This window comes from Pongo abelii, chromosome 3 (assembly GCF_028885655.2).
Source record: "Pongo abelii isolate AG06213 chromosome 3, NHGRI_mPonAbe1-v2.0_pri, whole genome shotgun sequence".
In the NCBI taxonomy this organism is placed as follows: domain Eukaryota; kingdom Metazoa; phylum Chordata; class Mammalia; order Primates; family Hominidae; genus Pongo; species Pongo abelii.
The window spans coordinates 140161025-140180285 of NC_071988.2; the positions used below are offsets into that span (position 1 = coordinate 140161025).

At 35.4% G+C, this 19261-nt stretch overlaps 1 protein-coding gene across 1 annotated transcript in view; it reads left to right on the top strand.

Annotated features, from left to right (window-relative positions):
* NDST3 (N-deacetylase and N-sulfotransferase 3) overlaps positions 1-16850 on the top strand; it is a 218025-nt gene extending 201175 nt beyond the window's left edge. The window contains exons 12-14 of the mRNA XM_024246070.2: positions 1276-1385; positions 12778-12880; positions 14861-16850. Of these exons, the coding sequence (XP_024101838.2) occupies positions 1276-1385; positions 12778-12880; positions 14861-14980 (333 nt within the window). The 3' untranslated portion in view covers positions 14981-16850. The remainder of the gene's footprint in view (positions 1-1275; positions 1386-12777; positions 12881-14860) is intronic.
* The last annotated feature ends 2411 nt before the right edge of the window (positions 16851-19261 follow it).

Sequence of the window (19261 nt, forward strand, 5' to 3'; positions counted from 1 at the left end):
TGGTAAACTGTTACTAGTTTTTCCTCTTTAGTTGTAAATAATGAGGCTGTGGCAAAGAGAAATAGGCAGAAGTAGAAAAACTTCAATTTTCTAAGAGTATTTCAGGATAATTCTCCCTGCTCTATTTGCTGTGCATACCTTTCCTGATTGTAAAAAGCTTCGAAAGTTTTAGATCCGATTCTTATCCTGAGAATAAAGTTTGAAAGAGAACCTCTTAACCAAATAAGACAAATAATGTTTTGCTTAATTAAGTGCCATTATTTCCTTTTTGAACCACCTTGCTGAATTTTTGATAAGTCCTATGTTTTTCTCAGCCCCTTGAATTTCTTCTGCCTGGCATCAACCTAGATTGCAAAATCAGCCCCTCATGGGATCATGTAAGCAATCCAGTCACATCAGACATGGTATATACCTGTGAGTCTAGAGCCATGCTGTCCAGTATGACAGCCACTACCACATATGGCAATTTTAATTTATATTAAAATCAAATAAAATGAAAAGTTCAGTTCCTTAGTTGCCTTAGCCACATTTTAAGTGCTCAATAGCTAAATGTTAGACCCAGCAGCTATAGAACATGTTCATCATCACAGAAAGTTCTATTGAACAGTGCTGGTCTAGGCTAAACAGAAATATCAGAGAAGAGGTATGGATAGACAAGACCTGCTTTGCAGGCTTTGTGGCCTTTAATCCTGGTCTCCTCTCATCTTGCTGGGTCCACCCTCCTTGGCATAACAAGCAACTTCTTCTCCTTAGTTTCTTGAGGAACTTTGTCCATGTTCAGGTTTCCTGAGAGTCTAACCTTATTCTCCATATGGATTATCGAAATACTTCTTCAGCCCTTACAGTGCTATTCCTGAAAGGAATTGTGAGGAATGACATGTTCTCTGTCAGATTACATCTGAGTTTATTATAACCTTTCTTCTTTTCTATTGTACTTTCCAGCTTGAATGACAGGATCATTGCTTTGTCTGTTTTGAAAGTTGGTTTCCATTTGTGATTTTCTCGTCACTTTTCTAAGCTCTCTTGGTCTTTCAACTGCCTTTTTTGTTTTCATAGTGTGACTTCTCAGACTGCAAACCTGAGTGTACTTAATTGGTGTGATTTATTTCTTATTCCAGGTCATTAATGAGGATGACCTGGATTCTATGTAACATCAGTGCATGCAATTCTGCTCAGGACAGTGTCTCTCACTGAATGAGTTCAGAGTGCAGAAATTTTTCATTATACAGTTTACATGTCTTTTTTCAATGTGCATTTTTTTATTTGATAATTTAGTTGCTAATTATTGATGGGCAACAACTAAGAACTGATCCTGCTACAGTGATGGATGAAGTACAGAAGTTTCTAGGAGTCTTGCCTCATTATAATTACTCAGAAGCTTTAACGTAAGTTTATATTCTAATTAGTTTATTGACATTTCAGCAGAGAATTGATTTCAAAGAAATTGCAGTTTGGTCATACAACTGTCAGGTTACTTGTTCCTTATATACTGGTTATTTTTCAATTTGACATTAACCACCAAAAAATAAAATAAAATAAAAAAAAACCATTTCAACAGTGTAACACAGAAATGTCCTAAATCCTGTGTTAATTCCTAATTGTACAAAGATTTCCCTGAAAAGAAAGTAGAGAAATAAAACAGTGGTAAATCTTAAAAACAAACCACCAACCTTAAAAGAAGTTATCTGAAATAAGTTCGTAAAGCCTGAGCCTATTTAACAGGCAATATGGGGCCTCTTGGAAGTATGAACAGGTGAGTAACTATGTAGTTTAGGAACTGACTCTTCTCTCATTTGTGTAATTTTCAGAAACAATGTCATACAGCAAAAAATAGTCCATAGGTGATTGAATAAGCAGAGAGAGATGTACTATTATCACACCTAAACAAACATCCTTTTTTATTTTTTATTTTTTGCATCTTTGTCTTTATCCACTATTTGACCCTGTCATCTCTCCTTCAGAGTCCTCAGCAGTTAAAGCACTGGTTTGATTTTTCTGTTTGTTTGTATGGTTTTTTGCTGGTTTCCTCCGATTTTCTTAGGTAACTGACTCTGTAAGGTCCATGACCAGGGACCAGTAAGGAACTAGGGCTGAAGAAGGCAGTCACTCTCGGAGGTGTGCCCATGCCTGAGACTCAGTGCTGTGTCCTAGGTGCCTCTCTTACATCACCCTAGTGCTGACTCCGGACTTCACTTAGCATTTTTGAAGAAGACCTCTACCTTACTGTGTCCATTTAGAATAGTTGGCAATCAGATTTAGGAGAATTATATTTGTTCCTACCACACGTGTAGAGCAACTGGAAGATACTGAGTTGGATTGGGTCATGGACCTGACTCATACCATAAGTTGGGTTGGTTTTTTTTTTTATTACATGGACTGAGCCTTAAAAAAACTGAAAAAGACTATCATGGAATTTTTCCATTGTGTTTTTCAGTATAAAACGCAGTTCCACAGATCAAGTAGTTTTCCCTTTTTTTTTTTTTTTTTGTACTCTTTAATATCAATTTAGAAAGTGAGAGGCAGGTTTCCTTTACGTTTCAACAAACTTTGCAGGAAAAAAAAAAGATTAGCAGAAAAACATCAAATACTGCTTATATCTCCTACAAATCAAATATAGAGACACGTAAGGGAGGCATTTTGGTGTAGAGGACAAAGGAGTAGGTGGAACTCTGCAGTTTTGAGCTTCCTTCCTAAGAGTCATTTATACTTTGCTGTTATTATTAACCTTCTGACCTCTGTGTTTTCTATACTATGAGTACTGTCAGAGTTTTGTAGAGCTTCGTTCAAGTACTAACACAGACACTGGCCTTAGGTATTTAACATTCAACTTGACCTTAAAGAAAGCTGAGTGATTTCAGTTTGCACTTAAAAATTCAAGACCATTTTCTGTTCTGTATCTTTTTAAGCATCTCTTAGAAAAGAAAGCTTTTATTTTCTAAACAGTTTTCTATTTCAAGTTAGGTTATCTGTGGGTCTTTTTTATGGAGTATGTAGCAAAGCATTGTATTTCAGAAAAAAAGAAGTACAGTATTCCATAAAGACAGAGTTGCTTTTTCTTATGGGATGGTCCTTGACCTGCATGCTGTGTATTTGTCCCCTCTGCAGCCAGCTCAGCAGCAAGCTTTTTATTCATCTTCACTGCTGAGAAAAGGCAGTGTGAACTTAAGAGAATATCAAAGCAACATACTATATACAAAGAACTGTAGTCCGTTTGCACCTGGGCTGTGTCTAGCTAAAATTACTGATTATATGATTCTCTAACCTGGTTGGGGGCTCAGTGGGTGAAATAGCAAGATAAGATATGTGTAGTCCCTGAAACCACAGTTTCTGTTCCAGCAGTGCCACCCAGGCTCTCACCCTGCAGGTGGAGATACTGTGTTTCCATTCCATTTATTTTTATATTTTCTTGTCAATCATCAATTGGCCTGACACACCTTGTAAAACCTGGCAGTGCACTAGTTGTAGAATATTTGGAAGTTTCATGTCATTGTCTTGGGTCTAAATTGATCATCCTTCACCCTATGCCCTTTGTAGTTGTTTATCTGAAAGCTGTCTTCACAATTTAGCTACTCCTGTTAGAGTAACTATACTGATAGCTGTTTCTGTAGTGCTTTGGAAATACTGAGGATGACTACAGGTACAAAATATATATCATCAGAAATGCCATTTATACCAGTTTGTATACTTTGTACACTTTGGTATTGCTTCTTATTTTTTCTTCTTATTTTCCTGCTGGTGATAATGACGACTATCTCATTGGTGCTTAAAAATTTTTTTTTCTCATTGGAAGTCCTCTAAGGATATAGTAAACTGTAAACCAATATGAATTCTCAACTAACTACATAAATCTAGTGCTTTGCATGTAGTAGAATAAATGAATGAAGCAAGGTCTATACAAATGTTTTAGTATGCAATCTTGGCATGAAAGAGTACTCCAATTTAAGAGATCTCTAAACTTATTATCTTCCATATAGCAAATTTCAGCATCAAAACTATTTTCAAGAAGAATCACAATAAGTCCCCAATGTCAAGATTCTTGTTTATTCTTTTCCACAGTGCTAAATAAAGCGTTCAAGACTCCTAAAGATATACAAAGTCACTGAAGAATCTGTGATGTCTTAAAATGACTTAGTACTGTTATAATGGGTGTTAAATGACATATTTAATGTTAAATAATCTGATTTTCTCAGTGATTGTGTGAATGAAATAAGCAAAATAAGCTTTAAAAATATAAATAAGAACTTTCTCATTCAATCAAGTAAATTATAATTTACAACTCTTGTTCCACATACCCTTAATCCTAAATGGGATTAATATATTAACATTACTTTAGTTTTTGTGTTACATGTTATATAGTGTTTTGAAGCAATCATTTGAAATAAGACAGGAAAAACAACGCTTAGCATGGAATTGTACTAATTTGTATACACTAAAATGAAAAATATGAACTTTTAGTTTTGCCATGAATACATCTATTCACAATAATACCTAGCCATCAATGCCAATGACAGATGTCTTCATGTTTAGAAATACTAGTTAGCTAAATACCTGAACCTGGCATCTTTATGTCTCAGTCAGTTAACCTATTTGTCAAGATGAATGAAACCAGACTATGTTATATGAATTTTTAGTACTAATTCACTTTGAAAACGTCAATAAATGGGCAATGAGAAGTTGAAAGCCGAGAGTTGAGTATAGTTGTTTGTTTGTTTTGTGGATAAAGGTTAGCTAAGTCATGAAGGACTGAAGCTGCTTCAAAATTCAGAAGGACTTCAATAGCCTTTTAATATAACTTCCTTGGCAACCAAATTTATATTGCCCAGGAATTGTTTTCCTACCCACTGTAGATAAATTTTGGTACAAATGTACTACATTAAAACTTTCTTATTAGCAAATTATAGTAGCCATAGTAACTAAAATCTGCTGGTTCTCTGGATGGCATGAAAGAACACCTAGAAATGCTGAGTAGAGAAAAGAAAAAAATAGTCTATTCTAATTTCTTATTATAAATTTTTAAGTGGTTGTAACAGTTCAAAATAAATATACATTTATATATCCTATACATATCTCTCTCTTCATAAAAACACAGTGTGATACATACAATTAGCTCCATTTTTTCAGATTAAAAAAAAACTGGGGCACAGGAAAGTTAAGCCAAAGGTCACTCAGCAAGTAAGTTGAGGAGGCAGGACTGAAACTCAATCATTTTTCTCTGGAACCTACACTGCCAACCTGTTAAGCTCTTCATATTGGCACAGGATGTTAGAACCACAGAAAAACAACACTGTGAATTTTTAATAGTGAATAGCATATTAACAGGAAGTGCTTCCTTAAAAAGAACTAGAACCTTAAAATGAGCTATGGAAGTTGTTTCAGATTTTATTATGAATAAAATCCATTTCCAGGTGCACTGGATGTCCCTTTTCTTCATAAATATGTAATCATAAAGATATGCAAATTAAAATAACATTGAAATACCACTACATACCCATTAAAATGGCTATAATCCAAAAGACAATACCAACTTACTGTATTAGTCCATTCTCACGCTGCTATGAAGAAATGCCCGAGACTAGGTAATTTATAAAGAAACGAGATTTAGGTTGGGTGGGGTGGCTCACACCTGTAATCCCAGCACTTTGCGAGGCCGTGGCAGATGGGTCACCTGAGGTCAGGAGTTCAAGACCAGCCTGGTCAACATGGAGAAACTCGTCTCTACTAAAAACTCAAAAAATTAGCCGGGCATGGTGGCAGGCACCTGTAGTCCCAGCTACTTGGGAGGCTGAGGCAGGAGAATCACTTGAACCTGGGAGGTGGAGGTTGCAGTGAGCCAAGACTGTGCCATTGCACTCCAACCTGGGCAACAAGAGCAAAACTCCATCAAAAAAAAAAAAAAAAAAAAAAGAGAGAGAGAGAAAAAAGAAAAAGAAAAGAGGTTTAATTGACTCACAGTTTTACATGGCTGGGAAGGCCTCAGGAAACTTACAGTTATGGCAGAAACCAACTCTTCACAAGGAGGCAGAAGAGAGAATGAGTGCCAGCAGCGGAAATGCCAGATGCTTATAAAACCATCAGATCTTACGAGAACTTATTCACTATCACAAGAGAAACTGCCCCAATGATTCAGTTACCTCCACCTGGTCCCGCCCTTGACACGTGGGGATTATTACAATCCAAGGTGAGATTTGGGTGCGGATACAGAGCCAAACCATATCACAAATGTTGGCAAATATGTGGAGAAACTAGAATCCTCATATACTGCTAATGGTAATGCATAATATATGGCCACTTTGGAAAGCAATTTTGCAGTTTCTTAAAAACTAAACAGAATCTCACTCAACAATCCAATTTCACTTCTAGGAATCTACCCCAGAATAAATGAAAACCTAAGTCCATAAAAGCTAGTAAGGGAATGATAGCATTATTCATAATAGCTAAAAACTAGAAACAATACAAATGTCCGTCAACTGGTGAATGGATTTGTTATATCCACACACCAGGGGGGTTTAAAAAAAAAAAAAAAAAAAAAAGGAATGTCCAGAAAACAGACAAATGCAGAGTTAGAAAAGGTTTATCTGGCCGGGCATGGTGACTCATTGCTGTAATCCCAGCACTTTGGGAGGCCGAGGAAGGCAGATCACCTGAGGTCAGGAGTTCGAGACCAGCTTGGCCAACGTGGTGAAACCCCAGTTCTACTAAAAATACTAAAATTAGCTGGGCGTGGTGGCGCACGCTTTTAATCCCAGCTACTCCGGAGGCTGAGGCAGGAGAATTTCTTGAACCCAGGAGGTGGAGGTTGCAGTGAGCCAAGATTGCGCCACTGCAATCCAGCCTGGGTGACAAGAGTGAAACTCTGTCTAAAAAAAAATGAAAGAAATAAAGAAAGAAAGACTTTATCTGGAACTAGGTATGACAGCAGGGATTGACTGCAATAGGCTGCAAAAATAGGGGTTTTGGAAGGATAGTGGAAATGTTCTAAAACCGGATTGTGGTGATAATTGTACAACTATATAAACTCGCTAAATAGTGCTGAATTGTATATTTAACAATATGTAAATAATACCTAAAAAAAGTTGTTAAAATAAAATGCATATCAGTAAAATGATTCCTTAAATCATAAACGTGTTTGCCAGAAGAGAACTGATTTTAAAAAACTGCTATGCCTATCCTATATTAGTAATATCTAAATGATGGTATTTTGATTTTGAAATTTACTGAATTGCTATTTTCATTTCAGTATTCACCCATAGAAATGGTTTTTCGATGTAAAGGCATTTCAGACATACTTTAGTCTTCTAAGTGTAATCTGAATGTTTTGTATGATTAACCCACATGAGGGTAGAAATAAAGTCATTTTTTCATTAATATAAAAATGTCAGCCAGGCACTGTGGCTCACGCCTGTAATCCTAACACTTTAAGAGGTCGAGGCAGGTGGATCACCTGAGGTCAGGAGTTCAAGACCAGCCTAACCAATATGGTGGAACCCCATCTCTACTAAAAATACAAAAATTGGCCGGGCGTGGTGGCGCACACCTGTAACCCCAGCAACTCGGGAGGCTGAGGCAGGAGAATTGCTTGAACCCAGCAGGTTGAGGTTGCAGTGAGCCAAGATCACACCACTTCACTCCAGCCTGGGTGAAAGAGCAAAACTCTATCTCGAAAAAAAGAAAAAAAAAGTCACTGTTTAGAGGTTGAATTATTGGAGAATCTTGGTGCCCCTGCCCACAAGTCTTTTACAGTTATTTCTAAACATCCCAGATGATATTCCATACAAGCTTAAGAACCATTCTTACCCATTCTTGTTTTACTCTTTAAATCAACAAAATTTTATTGAATAACTATTATGTGCATGACTCTGGAGACACAACAATGAACAAAGTATCCCCACTTCCAGGTTAGGGTAGCCCTAGAAGTGGACACTAAACAATATATGAACACTTCCTCCAAAATGTTCCCTACCTGAAGGCCTTGAAAGCGGGGCCCCAGCCATGACAAATGGTTGCCAGTGCTTACATAAAAAGATAGTTTCCTTGATGTTCCACCAGACTTCAGAGAAACACTGCTGCTTTCGAATAGATGTGGGGAGATTTTCTCCATCTTCTATTAGACTTCTTCATTTGGGGTCTGAAATAGTATTACTTGTGTCCCAAACTCATAAGACCTTCAATGAACAGCAGTCCCTTCATGTATGATGGTTCTCTATGAAGGACCAGACCCAGTCCCTCAGGCCATTGGGTAAATAAACATGCTTTCCCTTCTAGCTTCTCCTTCTCATTTTCATCCTGACACACTTATACCATTGCCTATGAGGGTATGCATACAGATGCCTAGGCCAGCTACACACACAATTTTTTTTTCTCAGTGAAGCCCAGCATGACACCTGCTGCATAAGATCTAATTAATTCGCCGACATAAAAGAAAAACCTATTTTTCTTTTGATTATTAATTTTAGCATGTGTGGAGTTCAGTGTTTCTTAGAAAAACTTTCTCTCAGAAGACTACTCATTTTAATACACAGCATATGTATGTTCCAGTTACGTTATCTACAGCAAGGTATATTAGCAAAAAGTAATAGCTGCTCTGGATTCTGAATTTTGATCACTTGAATACTTAAAATGAGTCAGAATTCAATTTTGGAAAATTGCTGATAGCAAAATGTTAATGAAAAATATTACATCAATCACAGACTTCCAGAAATGTTGCATTAGAGTTTCCCAAAGGCTTTCATGTACAGATTATTTAAATAATACAGTCTTTATTAATGATCTCTTTGTAATTCTGAATATAGCACTAATTTATTCAGTTGCCTTACTGATTCAAACAAGAATATAAACAGCATGAAAACATAAAGTGTTGTGTCCTGATCTGACACAATTGTTCTAATAATGATGAGAAACCAGGCTTTACATAAATGGAATGTGATTATTCTCTCTAATACACAAAGTCATACAGAGGCAGAAATCTAGGTTTGCATTCTTTTCTTAGGGCTAGAGTTATAAATTCTACAAGATTAACTACATATAGACTACAGCCTCACGTACACACACACACACACATTAGATCACACTACCATTTTAAGTGCTTTGTTAATATATAATTTACATATAATCACCCATTGTAATTGTGCAGTTCAATGAATACAAATGTATACAGTTGTATATACCACTAGAATCAAGATATAGAACAAAAAGGTATAATCCAAAAAGTTTAATCATGCTCCACTGTAGTCAACACTTTCTACTCACCTTGACCCCTGGGAATCATCAAGCTACTTTCTTTCACTTAGCATAATGATTTTGAGTTTCCTCTATGTTGCTACATCTATCAGGAGTCAATTCTTTTTTATTGTTATATATTACTCCATTTTATGGATGTACCACAATTTGTTTATCCTTTCACCGGTTGATGGACATGAGTAATTTGTATTTTTTGGCTATCAGGAACAAAGCTACTGTGAACAGTTGTGTGGACATACATTTGCATTGCCTTCAAGTAAAAACCTAGAAATGGGGTTGGTGGGTCATATAGTAGTTATGTATTTTAATTTCTAAGAAACTTTACAAAGAGTCTGTAATATTTTTAATTTCTGCCAACAATTCTATTTGTTCCACGTCTTTGCCAACACAGGATATTTTTAAAATCAGTCATTCTACTGAGTGTACAGTGCTATTTCATTTGTAATTTTAATTTGTATTTCCTTAAGGATGAATGATGTTCAGCAAATTTTCATTTGTTCATTGACCATTCATTCATATGTGTTCTTTGGTGAAGTGTCTGTTCCAATCTTTTTTTTTTTTTTTTTGAGATGGAGTTTCACTCTTGTTGCCCAGGCTGGAGTGCAATGGCACAAACTTGGCTCACCGCAACCTCCGCCTCCCAGGTTCAAGTGATTCTCCTGCCTCAGCCTCCTAAGTAGCTGGGATTACAGGCATGCACCACCCATGCCCAGCTAATTTTGTATCTTTAGTAGAGACAAGGTTTCTCCATGTTGGTCAGGCTGGTCTTGAACTTCCGACCTCAGCTGATCTGCCCACCTCAGCCTCCCAAAGTGCTGAGATTATAGGCGTGAGCCATTGCATCCAGCCTGTTCCAATCTTTTATGCAGTTTTTATTGATATTTTTATCTTTCATAGTGAGTTATATATTCCAAATACAAGTTCTGTATTAGATGTATTTTTTACAAATGTTTTCTCCCAGTCTTTCATTTTCTTAAGTGTCTTTATGACAGCAAAATTTTAAATTTTGATAAATTCAAAATTATCATTATTTTTCCCTTATGGTTCATCCTAAGAAATCTTTGCCTAACCCAAGTTTGCAAAATTTTCTGGGTTTTTTCCCTATGTTTTCTTTCAGAATTTTTATAATTTTAGCTATAAATTTTTTATTTATTTACTTTTTTTTATTTATTTTATTTTATTTTTTTGAGACAGAGTCTTGTTTTGTCGCCCAGGCTGGAGTGCAGTGGCACAATCTCAGCTCACTGCAAGCTCCGCCACCTGGGTTCACGCCATTCTCCTGCCTCAGCTTCCCAAGTAGCTGGGACTACAGGCACCTGCCACCACGCCTGGCTAATTTTTTGTATTTTTAGTAGAGATGGGATTTCACTGTGTTAGCCAGGATGGTCTTGATCTCCTGACCTCATGATCTGCCCGCCTCGGCCTTATAATTTTAGTTACAAATTTTTAAGTTTTTAGCTTAAATTTTTATAGTTTAAGTTTAGCTCAATAATACATTTCAAGTTAATTTTTATATACAACATGAGGTAAGGGTCAATGTTCAGCTTTTTCATATAGATACCCAATTTTTCTTGTGAAATTTAAAGGACTAATCCTTTCCCATTGACTTACCTTGGCAGCTATTTTTTGAAAATCAGTTGACTGTAGATGTGAAGATTTATTTCTGAACTCTTCATTTTGTTCCACTGATCCATCAGTCCACTGATGCCAACACCATACAATCTTCATTACTGTAGAATTAGAGTAAATCTTGAAATTAAATAGTATGAGATCTCCAACTTTGCTCTTTGTTTTCAAATTGTTTTAGCTTGTCTACTTCCTTTACATTTTTAAATGTACTTTAGAATAATCTTCTGTTTCTACTTAAAATATAGTCCACTGGAGTTTTGATAGGAATCATACTGAATCTATAGATAAATTTGGAGAGACTTGGTATTTTAAAAGTATCTAGTCTTCCGATTTATGAGCATGGTATAGCTCCCTTTTTTTCTAAAACTTATCTTAACAAAGTTGTGTAGTTTTAAGTGTGCAGCCATTGCACATATTTTTTGTAAACTGTCACCCTAGATATTTCAGGTTTTCGCATTATAATTTTAAGCAAAATGTTGGAAGTAGCATTCCTAGAAGTAGAACAGATTAAAGGCAAAAGAAAAACGTTATCTGAAATAATTCTAATTGAGAAGAAAAATGGCAATATAATTATTGAATAACAAAAGCTATGTAAAGGAATTATCATTGCTATTACATTCACTTTTATATCTGAGCATACAAATTAGTGCTTTATTTACAGTGAATAATAATATAAAACCTACTTGGAGACCAGTAAAAAAGAAAAGGCCCTGAACCTAAAATCAGCAGGCCTAGACTTGAGTCATGACTTGAATATTGAAGAAGTGTATAGTACAAGGTAAATAAACCTTCACAAACATTTTCTCCCTTCTCATTTTGTGTTCAACTAATACTTGGCAAATGTTCACAAAAGCCAAACAGCATGCTAAATGCTATAAAATGGGAAGAATCCTTCACACCATATCCTTTAGTGTTAAAATGAAACCTCAAATGAGAAAGAGTTATATGAAATATTTTGGTAAGATAAAATGTACATTTTAATGTGCTATTATTATTTATTATAATTATGGCATAAAAAGTTCATTTAGGCTGGGCACAGTGGCTCACGCCTGTAATCCCAGCACTTTGGGAGGCTGAGACAGGCAGATCACCTGAGGTCAGGAGTTTGAGACCAGCCTGACCAACATGGAGAAACTCCATCTCTACTAAAAATACAAAAATTAGCTGGGCGTGGTGGCACATGCCTGTAATTCTAGCAACTTGGGAAGCTGAGGCAGGAGAATCACTTGAACCCGGGAGGTGGAGGTTGTGGCGAGCTGAGATTGTGCCATTGCACTCCAGCCTGGGCAACAAGACCGAGACTCCTTCTCAAAAAAAAAAAAGAAAAAAATTCATTTATAGGTGCTATTACTTTAATACAGAGCTCATACCAAAAGAAGAAAGTAGCTCTGAAGAAAATTAAATGGATTATAGCTAGAGAATCCTAAAAATAATCACTCCATGATACACTGAAACCTTTTCTCTTCTATTACCTTCTAGTTGTATGATACAAGCAGCATCTAAATCCATAGACATGGAAGAAGACTGACTTGTTTTTAAACCCTACAAAGAAAAAGAATGACTTGTTTTTAAACCCTAAAAAAAATTTGAATATTTATGCATTTTTTTCCTTCCAGACGAAGGAAGTAGCCTTATTAATTTCTATTAATAGGAGATGTGCTGACAATTTTTCTGTTAGGAACCTGGCAAACTCACAAATATGACAGATGAACTCAGAATTTAGAAGTATGCCAAAAGACTTTATGCAAAGGAATATAGTAAAAAATAATTCAGTTTCTCTGGTTATAGATTGTTATCCAAATATAATATTTATGTATTGGTCACTATATCATATGTATTGGTCACCATATCATATAAATTGGTTGAAAAATGATTTTCTGGGTTTTTTGTGTGTATTTTTTATTTTTTTAGGTTTGACTCTCATAAAGGTTTCTGGTGTCAGTTACTGGAAGAAGGTAAAACAAAATGCCTTGGAAAGAGCAAAGGAAGAAAATACCCTCCAATGGATTCTGATGTAAGCATAGAGCTTAAAAATACAAACTAAATCAGCAAAATGGTAACCAATAATATCATCTATTTTCTTAAAAAACTAGTTAAAGTCAAAATTCAGCCTTTCTAAAAATTAAAAGTGCCATTTCAATTTCAGTACAGGTAGGTTGCTTGTTTTGATTTTACCCACAATATATTATTATCTGTCATGCGAGAATAAAGGAAAACAACAGAATTCGACGTTCTGAATAAGAACAAAGAGATAATATCTTATTCCAAAAAGAATGATACCTGCAGAAAAATTTTAGTATAAATGTTAACTGAAACCAAGACAGGAAATATATCCATTGGAAAGTGAAAATAGGACCAAGATTTCTATTTTTGGCCGAGTGTGGCGGCTCATGCCTGTAATCCCAGCATTTTGGAAGGCCGAGGTGGGTGGATGGATCACTTGAGGTCAGGAGTTCGAGACCAGCCTGGCCAACATTATAAAACCCCATCTCTACTAAAAATACAAAAAAAAATTAGCTGGGCATGGTGGCAGGCACCTATAATCCCAACTACTCAGGAGGCTGAGGCAGGAGGATCGCTTGAACACAAGAGGCAGAGGTCACAATGAGCCCAGATTGCACCATTGCACTCTAGCCTGGGCAGCAAGAGTGAAACTCCAACTCAAAAAAAAAAAATTCTATTTTTTTCACTGCCTGAGTCATTCTGTTGTAGTAAGTGTGCCCTGGGCAGTAATATAAGTTACTGATATAATATACTAAGTTTTTAGCTGTTAATATGCTAATAAAATGAAAGAAGCAATGTATTTCCCAACATCTAACATACTAGCAGATAATTTAGGCTTTGGGGAATGTAGACACACACTTTGCAGTATATATTCAGCACTTTCTGTTTATTCTATTCAGAATGGCGACATGGTGATCACTTAATGCTACAGTTTTCTCCATTTCTATACCCCACATTTTTACTTTAATGCTTACTTGACATATATTAAGATTTGCTAATAATATTTTTATTTATTATTAGTCTAGTTAGTAGCTTCAATATAAGCATGCAAGTAGATTTTGATTTGTAAATTTTTTTTAGCTCTCAGAAATTAAAATATGATTTGGGATTTTTCCCCCACAATACATTAACTGAGAACCCTAAGATGGTCTGAGGATCCTAAGGTGGGCTAAACTTATTTGAATACTTTAACAAAAGCTTGAGGACTATTTTTTGTGCCTTGCCTGATGGATGCAGGGTCTGTCCTCAATAAACTCATAATTAAATCACATACAGAAGAGAGAGAGAGTTTCTGTTGTTTTGATAAACAAACTGCATTTTCAGAACTCCAATTTTCTTTGGCTGATTATGAGCACTTTGAAAACAACCCTTCTTTTCCCAAAAGAAATTGACATACAATTTCTATAGTATTTCAAGAAAGTAATATAAAATATATCGTATGCATTTATGTCAAAGCTATTTCCCTGTAAATTTATTAAAGCTAAAATGTTTAAGAGACACTGCAGAATATCTTTCTTAGCATTTTATTTTACTCTGGTCTAACACAGACCTTATTAAATTTGGTGGTAGAGAAAGATAAGAAAAACACAACTTTTCAGGATATGCTTTCTTCTCAACAAGGTTACTGAGTAATCCATATTGGGTTTATTTAAGGGCGTGGCTGATTTTGTGAAAATAATGTCCACAAAGCAGGTAAGAGTAAAGAGGTCTTCACAGAGGTAATGAAAATACAAATGTGTAGGAGGGATTAGAGTGGGCAGTACTGTCACCACGCCATTTGCCTCTTCCTAGTAAGAAAAATGCCAGTACCCAAAACCGTCAGTAAAATATCATAGCGTGTGCTAAATAAATAGTCCACATGCTTAATAGAAATTTTAATCCAGATCTGGTATACTTGATACTTATTTCAAAGTGTATGAAATGTAGTGTAGTCAAAGTGTATGAAATGTAATAAACAAAATAAAATGGACTTTTCCTCCTCTCCACTTAGAGCAGGACATTTCTGTCAAGCTACTATCGAGATCACAATGTGGAACTCTCAAAGCTGCTGCACAAACTAGGTCAGCCTCTTCCATCCTGGCTGAGACAGGAGCTACAGAAAGTAAGATAGCACTGAGCGAAAACTTGAGACTTCATCGTCCATGTAGAACACACCTTTTCCAAAGCTTCCAGAAGCTACCAAAAGGCAGTTGAAAAATATACCTCTTCAAATGAGAAAAAAGAACAGTTTCTTCCATGTGCTGGCATATGGATGATTAGAAAAAAAGAAAAAGTATGTGTTACAAGCCTTGAGGCCTGTGGCCTTTCTCTTAACCCATATCTGAGCCTGTGGGATTATTGTAGACTACTGTGCACTCATGTGGAAGTCAACTGCAACCAACATAAATATCAAACACAAATGCAGAACTGTTCCATTTCATAGTAATATTTACACTTTTATGTATCAACTAAGATTGTGTCTCTGTAGGTTTTTAGACCACTGTTTGCCTGTATGATGTTTTCTTATTATTTTATTCTATAAAGTGTCCTATGAAACAAGAAGCAAAATAAACATCACAATGTAGCATAAAATGTCAAAAGCATAACACCCATGAAAAATGCTTGACAAAATTTAAATCCACTTAAGTATTTAGAAATAATTGTAAATTATAATTTGTGCTAGATCAGAGTGGAAAGGTTATATATGAGCGTTATCTGCACCAAAAAAAAATAAGTGCTATAGCAAAAGTGATTTTTTCATATACATAGTCTAGTGAATATATGTAAAAATTACTAACTCTTCCATCACAACGTAATTGTTATACTGAAATATATACTGTAAAGCTGTTGGATGGTAAATAGAAACACACCGAGTACACCAAAACAGTAAACAACAATGTAAAGTGTACTGACTGAATCCTCCAAAGGGGAGAAATTGTAGGGGTCTAAAAACGTATCATCGAGAATTCTGTGTCCACTTGCTGTAAGCTGTGAATCTATCCCAGTAGTCCTCACTAGTTCTACAGAAATGCATGCCTAGAGTCTGAGGTATGTGTCATCTCCAGAAACAGGTTGACTTTTAAATGTGAATAGCTTTTCTTTAATGCTCCCCAAAACAAAACCTATTAAACTAAAACTAAAAACAGTTTCCCTAGATGATGTGGTTAGGCTATTTACATTTAGGTTATTAAAAAATTGCATTTTCCCAGATAGTTCAAATTAAAATTATGTAATGTAGTAGAGATTTATAACAAAAAACAAATTAATATATTATTTGTAATCTAATGTTTGCAATACTTTTGATATAAGGCAAAGAAACATAAGCAGAGCAGAGGCCCATTTTTGAAAATATTTCACCCATCACTCTGGTGGAAGATAACAGATCATAGGTACAATTAAGGATTAGCTACTATATTAAATGCAGGAAGTACAAAGATGAGCAAGTCATGCTCTTGAAATATATTTACATTTAAATTGTAAATAATATATATGGTTAATAAAGTTTCCAGAAAAGAAAAGAATACATCATACTTATTTTCCTGTTAATATTTACTTAATTTTTTTTTGAGGGGGGGACAGAGTCTCACTATGTCACCCAGGCTGGAATGCAATGGTGTGATCTCAGCTCACTGCAACCTCTGCCTCCTGGGTTCAAGTGATTCTCCTGCCTCAGCCTCCTGAGTAGCTGGGATTACAACCATGCACCACCACACCCGGGTAATTTTTGTATTTTTAGTAGCGACAGGGTTTCACCATGTTGGCTAGGCTAATCTTGAACTCCTGACCTCATGATCCACCCAGCTCGGCCTCTCAAAGTGCCGAGATTACAAGCGTGAGCCACCATGCCCGGACTACTTAATTTTTAAATGTACTGTACATATACATAAAATTTAAGTAGTAAATTAATTCCCTGCTATGATTACAAGCCTTTATAAAATATTATCAAAGGTATGATTAGAAAAAAAGAGAGGAAAACCTATAGTAAAAATATTTTCATTGTCATTTTAATGGGTAAAACTATCAATTACTAATTAGAAAACAAATTGTGAGATCCACTTACTATAAAATTTTAAATGTACATTATAATTACTTTTTAAAAGTGTCATGTACTTAAAGAATATGCTAATTTTTAAATATACTATTAGCAGAAAAAATTGGAAAAATCACCAATTTTTAAGACTCTTGACTCTAAAAGCAAAATCAAAGTCATTTGGACAAATATGGGAAACACAGTCTTCATGCTTACTGCTGTCTTTTACAGCAGCACATGCCAGACATGCTAGGAAAATTACTATAGTCTTCCATCTCCACCAACTTAAGAAAACTGGCTTAGGAAAGTTAAACATAATGAGAATAGGCCCCAGCAGTTATATACGGTGTCATGTTTTCATTTGGCAACAACATTTATTCTAATAAAAAAAAAAGAAAAGAAAAACTGATACATTTATACTTTAATGGTAAGATATACATTTGAACTGCTAAGCAAAGCTGCTAATGGCATATTTTGTTTAGGTAAATCCAGTTGACTGAACACCTCATCCTTTTAAATAGATGTCAAATACATACTCCGTGTTTGTATAAAGACAGGAGAAAAACGAAGAGATCTTGCCAAAATTTATTCATTCACAAGTACATGTATTACGCTAGCTAGAGCAGCAAACCTGTGAAAGGATTTTTGACCACTCAATGTGTCTTGAAGACAGCATTAAATTCTAGAGGACATGCATACTTTCCACATTATATACTCCAACTGGTTAATATGCTAATCTGAAAGTAACATAAATACATATGAGAGAATAATAAGAGATAATCTGATTTAAAACTAGCTTTGTATAGAATTCCCTTTTTCATTGTTTAAAATATGAAACTTCCTCAGGAAGAAATGAAATGGTTATTTCAATGTTTATAGCTGTAATATTCTTCTCATTCACATTGAATGAAAATTACTGGAAACATTTTTTTCTCTGAGTTTTTTAAAATAAAAAACCTGGATATTATTCTGATAGTAGCATGGTACCTCATATGTACAACAATAAACTGATAGGAAAATGAAGAGTTTGGACCTGGTGATTTTAGGTAATCAGTAGGTATTTTATTGTTTTGGCCTGAGGGTGAGTGGGAGGTGGTTACGGAACATAGATACTACTAACATAATTCAAAATGAAGAGATAGAAAATTTTCAAGTAGGATATACATCTATCCTATATTTATAAAACCTTTCACAGATCCTTCTCCTCCTAAATTTATATGTTACTTGTAGTGATTTTTTTTTTAGTTCTAATAAATATAATGCAGTTTCTAGGTCATTTATGGGACTCTAGAATAAGAGAATAAGAGAATCACACAGCTGTTACTAAATGGACTTCAGAATAGGAATGATTATAGCATTTCTTACTCCCAGTATTCTGTTCTGCTCCATACCAACGAGCCCATTTCTTTCTTCAGAGTTTAAAAGGTGTTCATCTCTCTTTTCTAAAAATCTGGCAAAATAATCTCTGCAAGAAAAGGAGGGAGGGGGGATTTGGGGAGTGTAAAGTTAGCCATTTATCTTCATTCTCCACAAATTTTCTTTTCTCTCTTCCAATCCCTTTCTTTTCTAGACATCAGCTTTTCACATGTTGCAGCCCACCCTATCTCAGGGCACCAGCTGAATTCCCCACAGGCTTGCCTCCCACACACACAGCTCACTGATTGAGCTGGGACATCTCATCTCATCTTCTGCCTTCAGACTGTGATTTACAGCATTGGCTTCCCTGTTCCTCAGGCTTTCAGTCTCAGATTGGATTACACCGTTAACCACCCAGTCTCCAACTTGCACAGCAGATTATGAGACTTCTCAGCCTTATTAATTCGACTTTTTTTGAGAACTCTAAGACACACAGTTTCACTCTGATTCTATCCCCCCAAAAATCTGCAATCTACTTTGAGTAAGCCTTTCACCTGTGGCCAAGGATATCTAACAAAATTTGAGGGCCACTTCTCCCCAAACCAGTGCTGCTACCAGTTCTTGCCATTTATTGTCCCTAATTGGTTGTCTATAAGAGTTCTCTATAGACTCAGTGCTCTTAAGAAATGTTACAGAGTAAAATTTATTCATTTATTTGTTAGTACTGAAACTAATAAATAAGTTGAACCTCCTTCCATTAATCCTGTAACTATCCTCATCTTTATCACTTCTCAGTCTATTTCCAAAAGTTATAAATACAAAAATTAATAAATCACTGAAGTTGGAATTAGTTACATGCTCACCATTTCCTTTGGAGCATCTCTTAGAGAAAGAGGAATCATGAATAGTATCAATAAGTTAAAAAAGACATTCACTTGCCAGAGTCAAGTCAAATATCTCTTTTACTATACTATAGTCAGAGCTCTCCAGAGAAATAGAACTAGGGGCAGATACATATATATATAT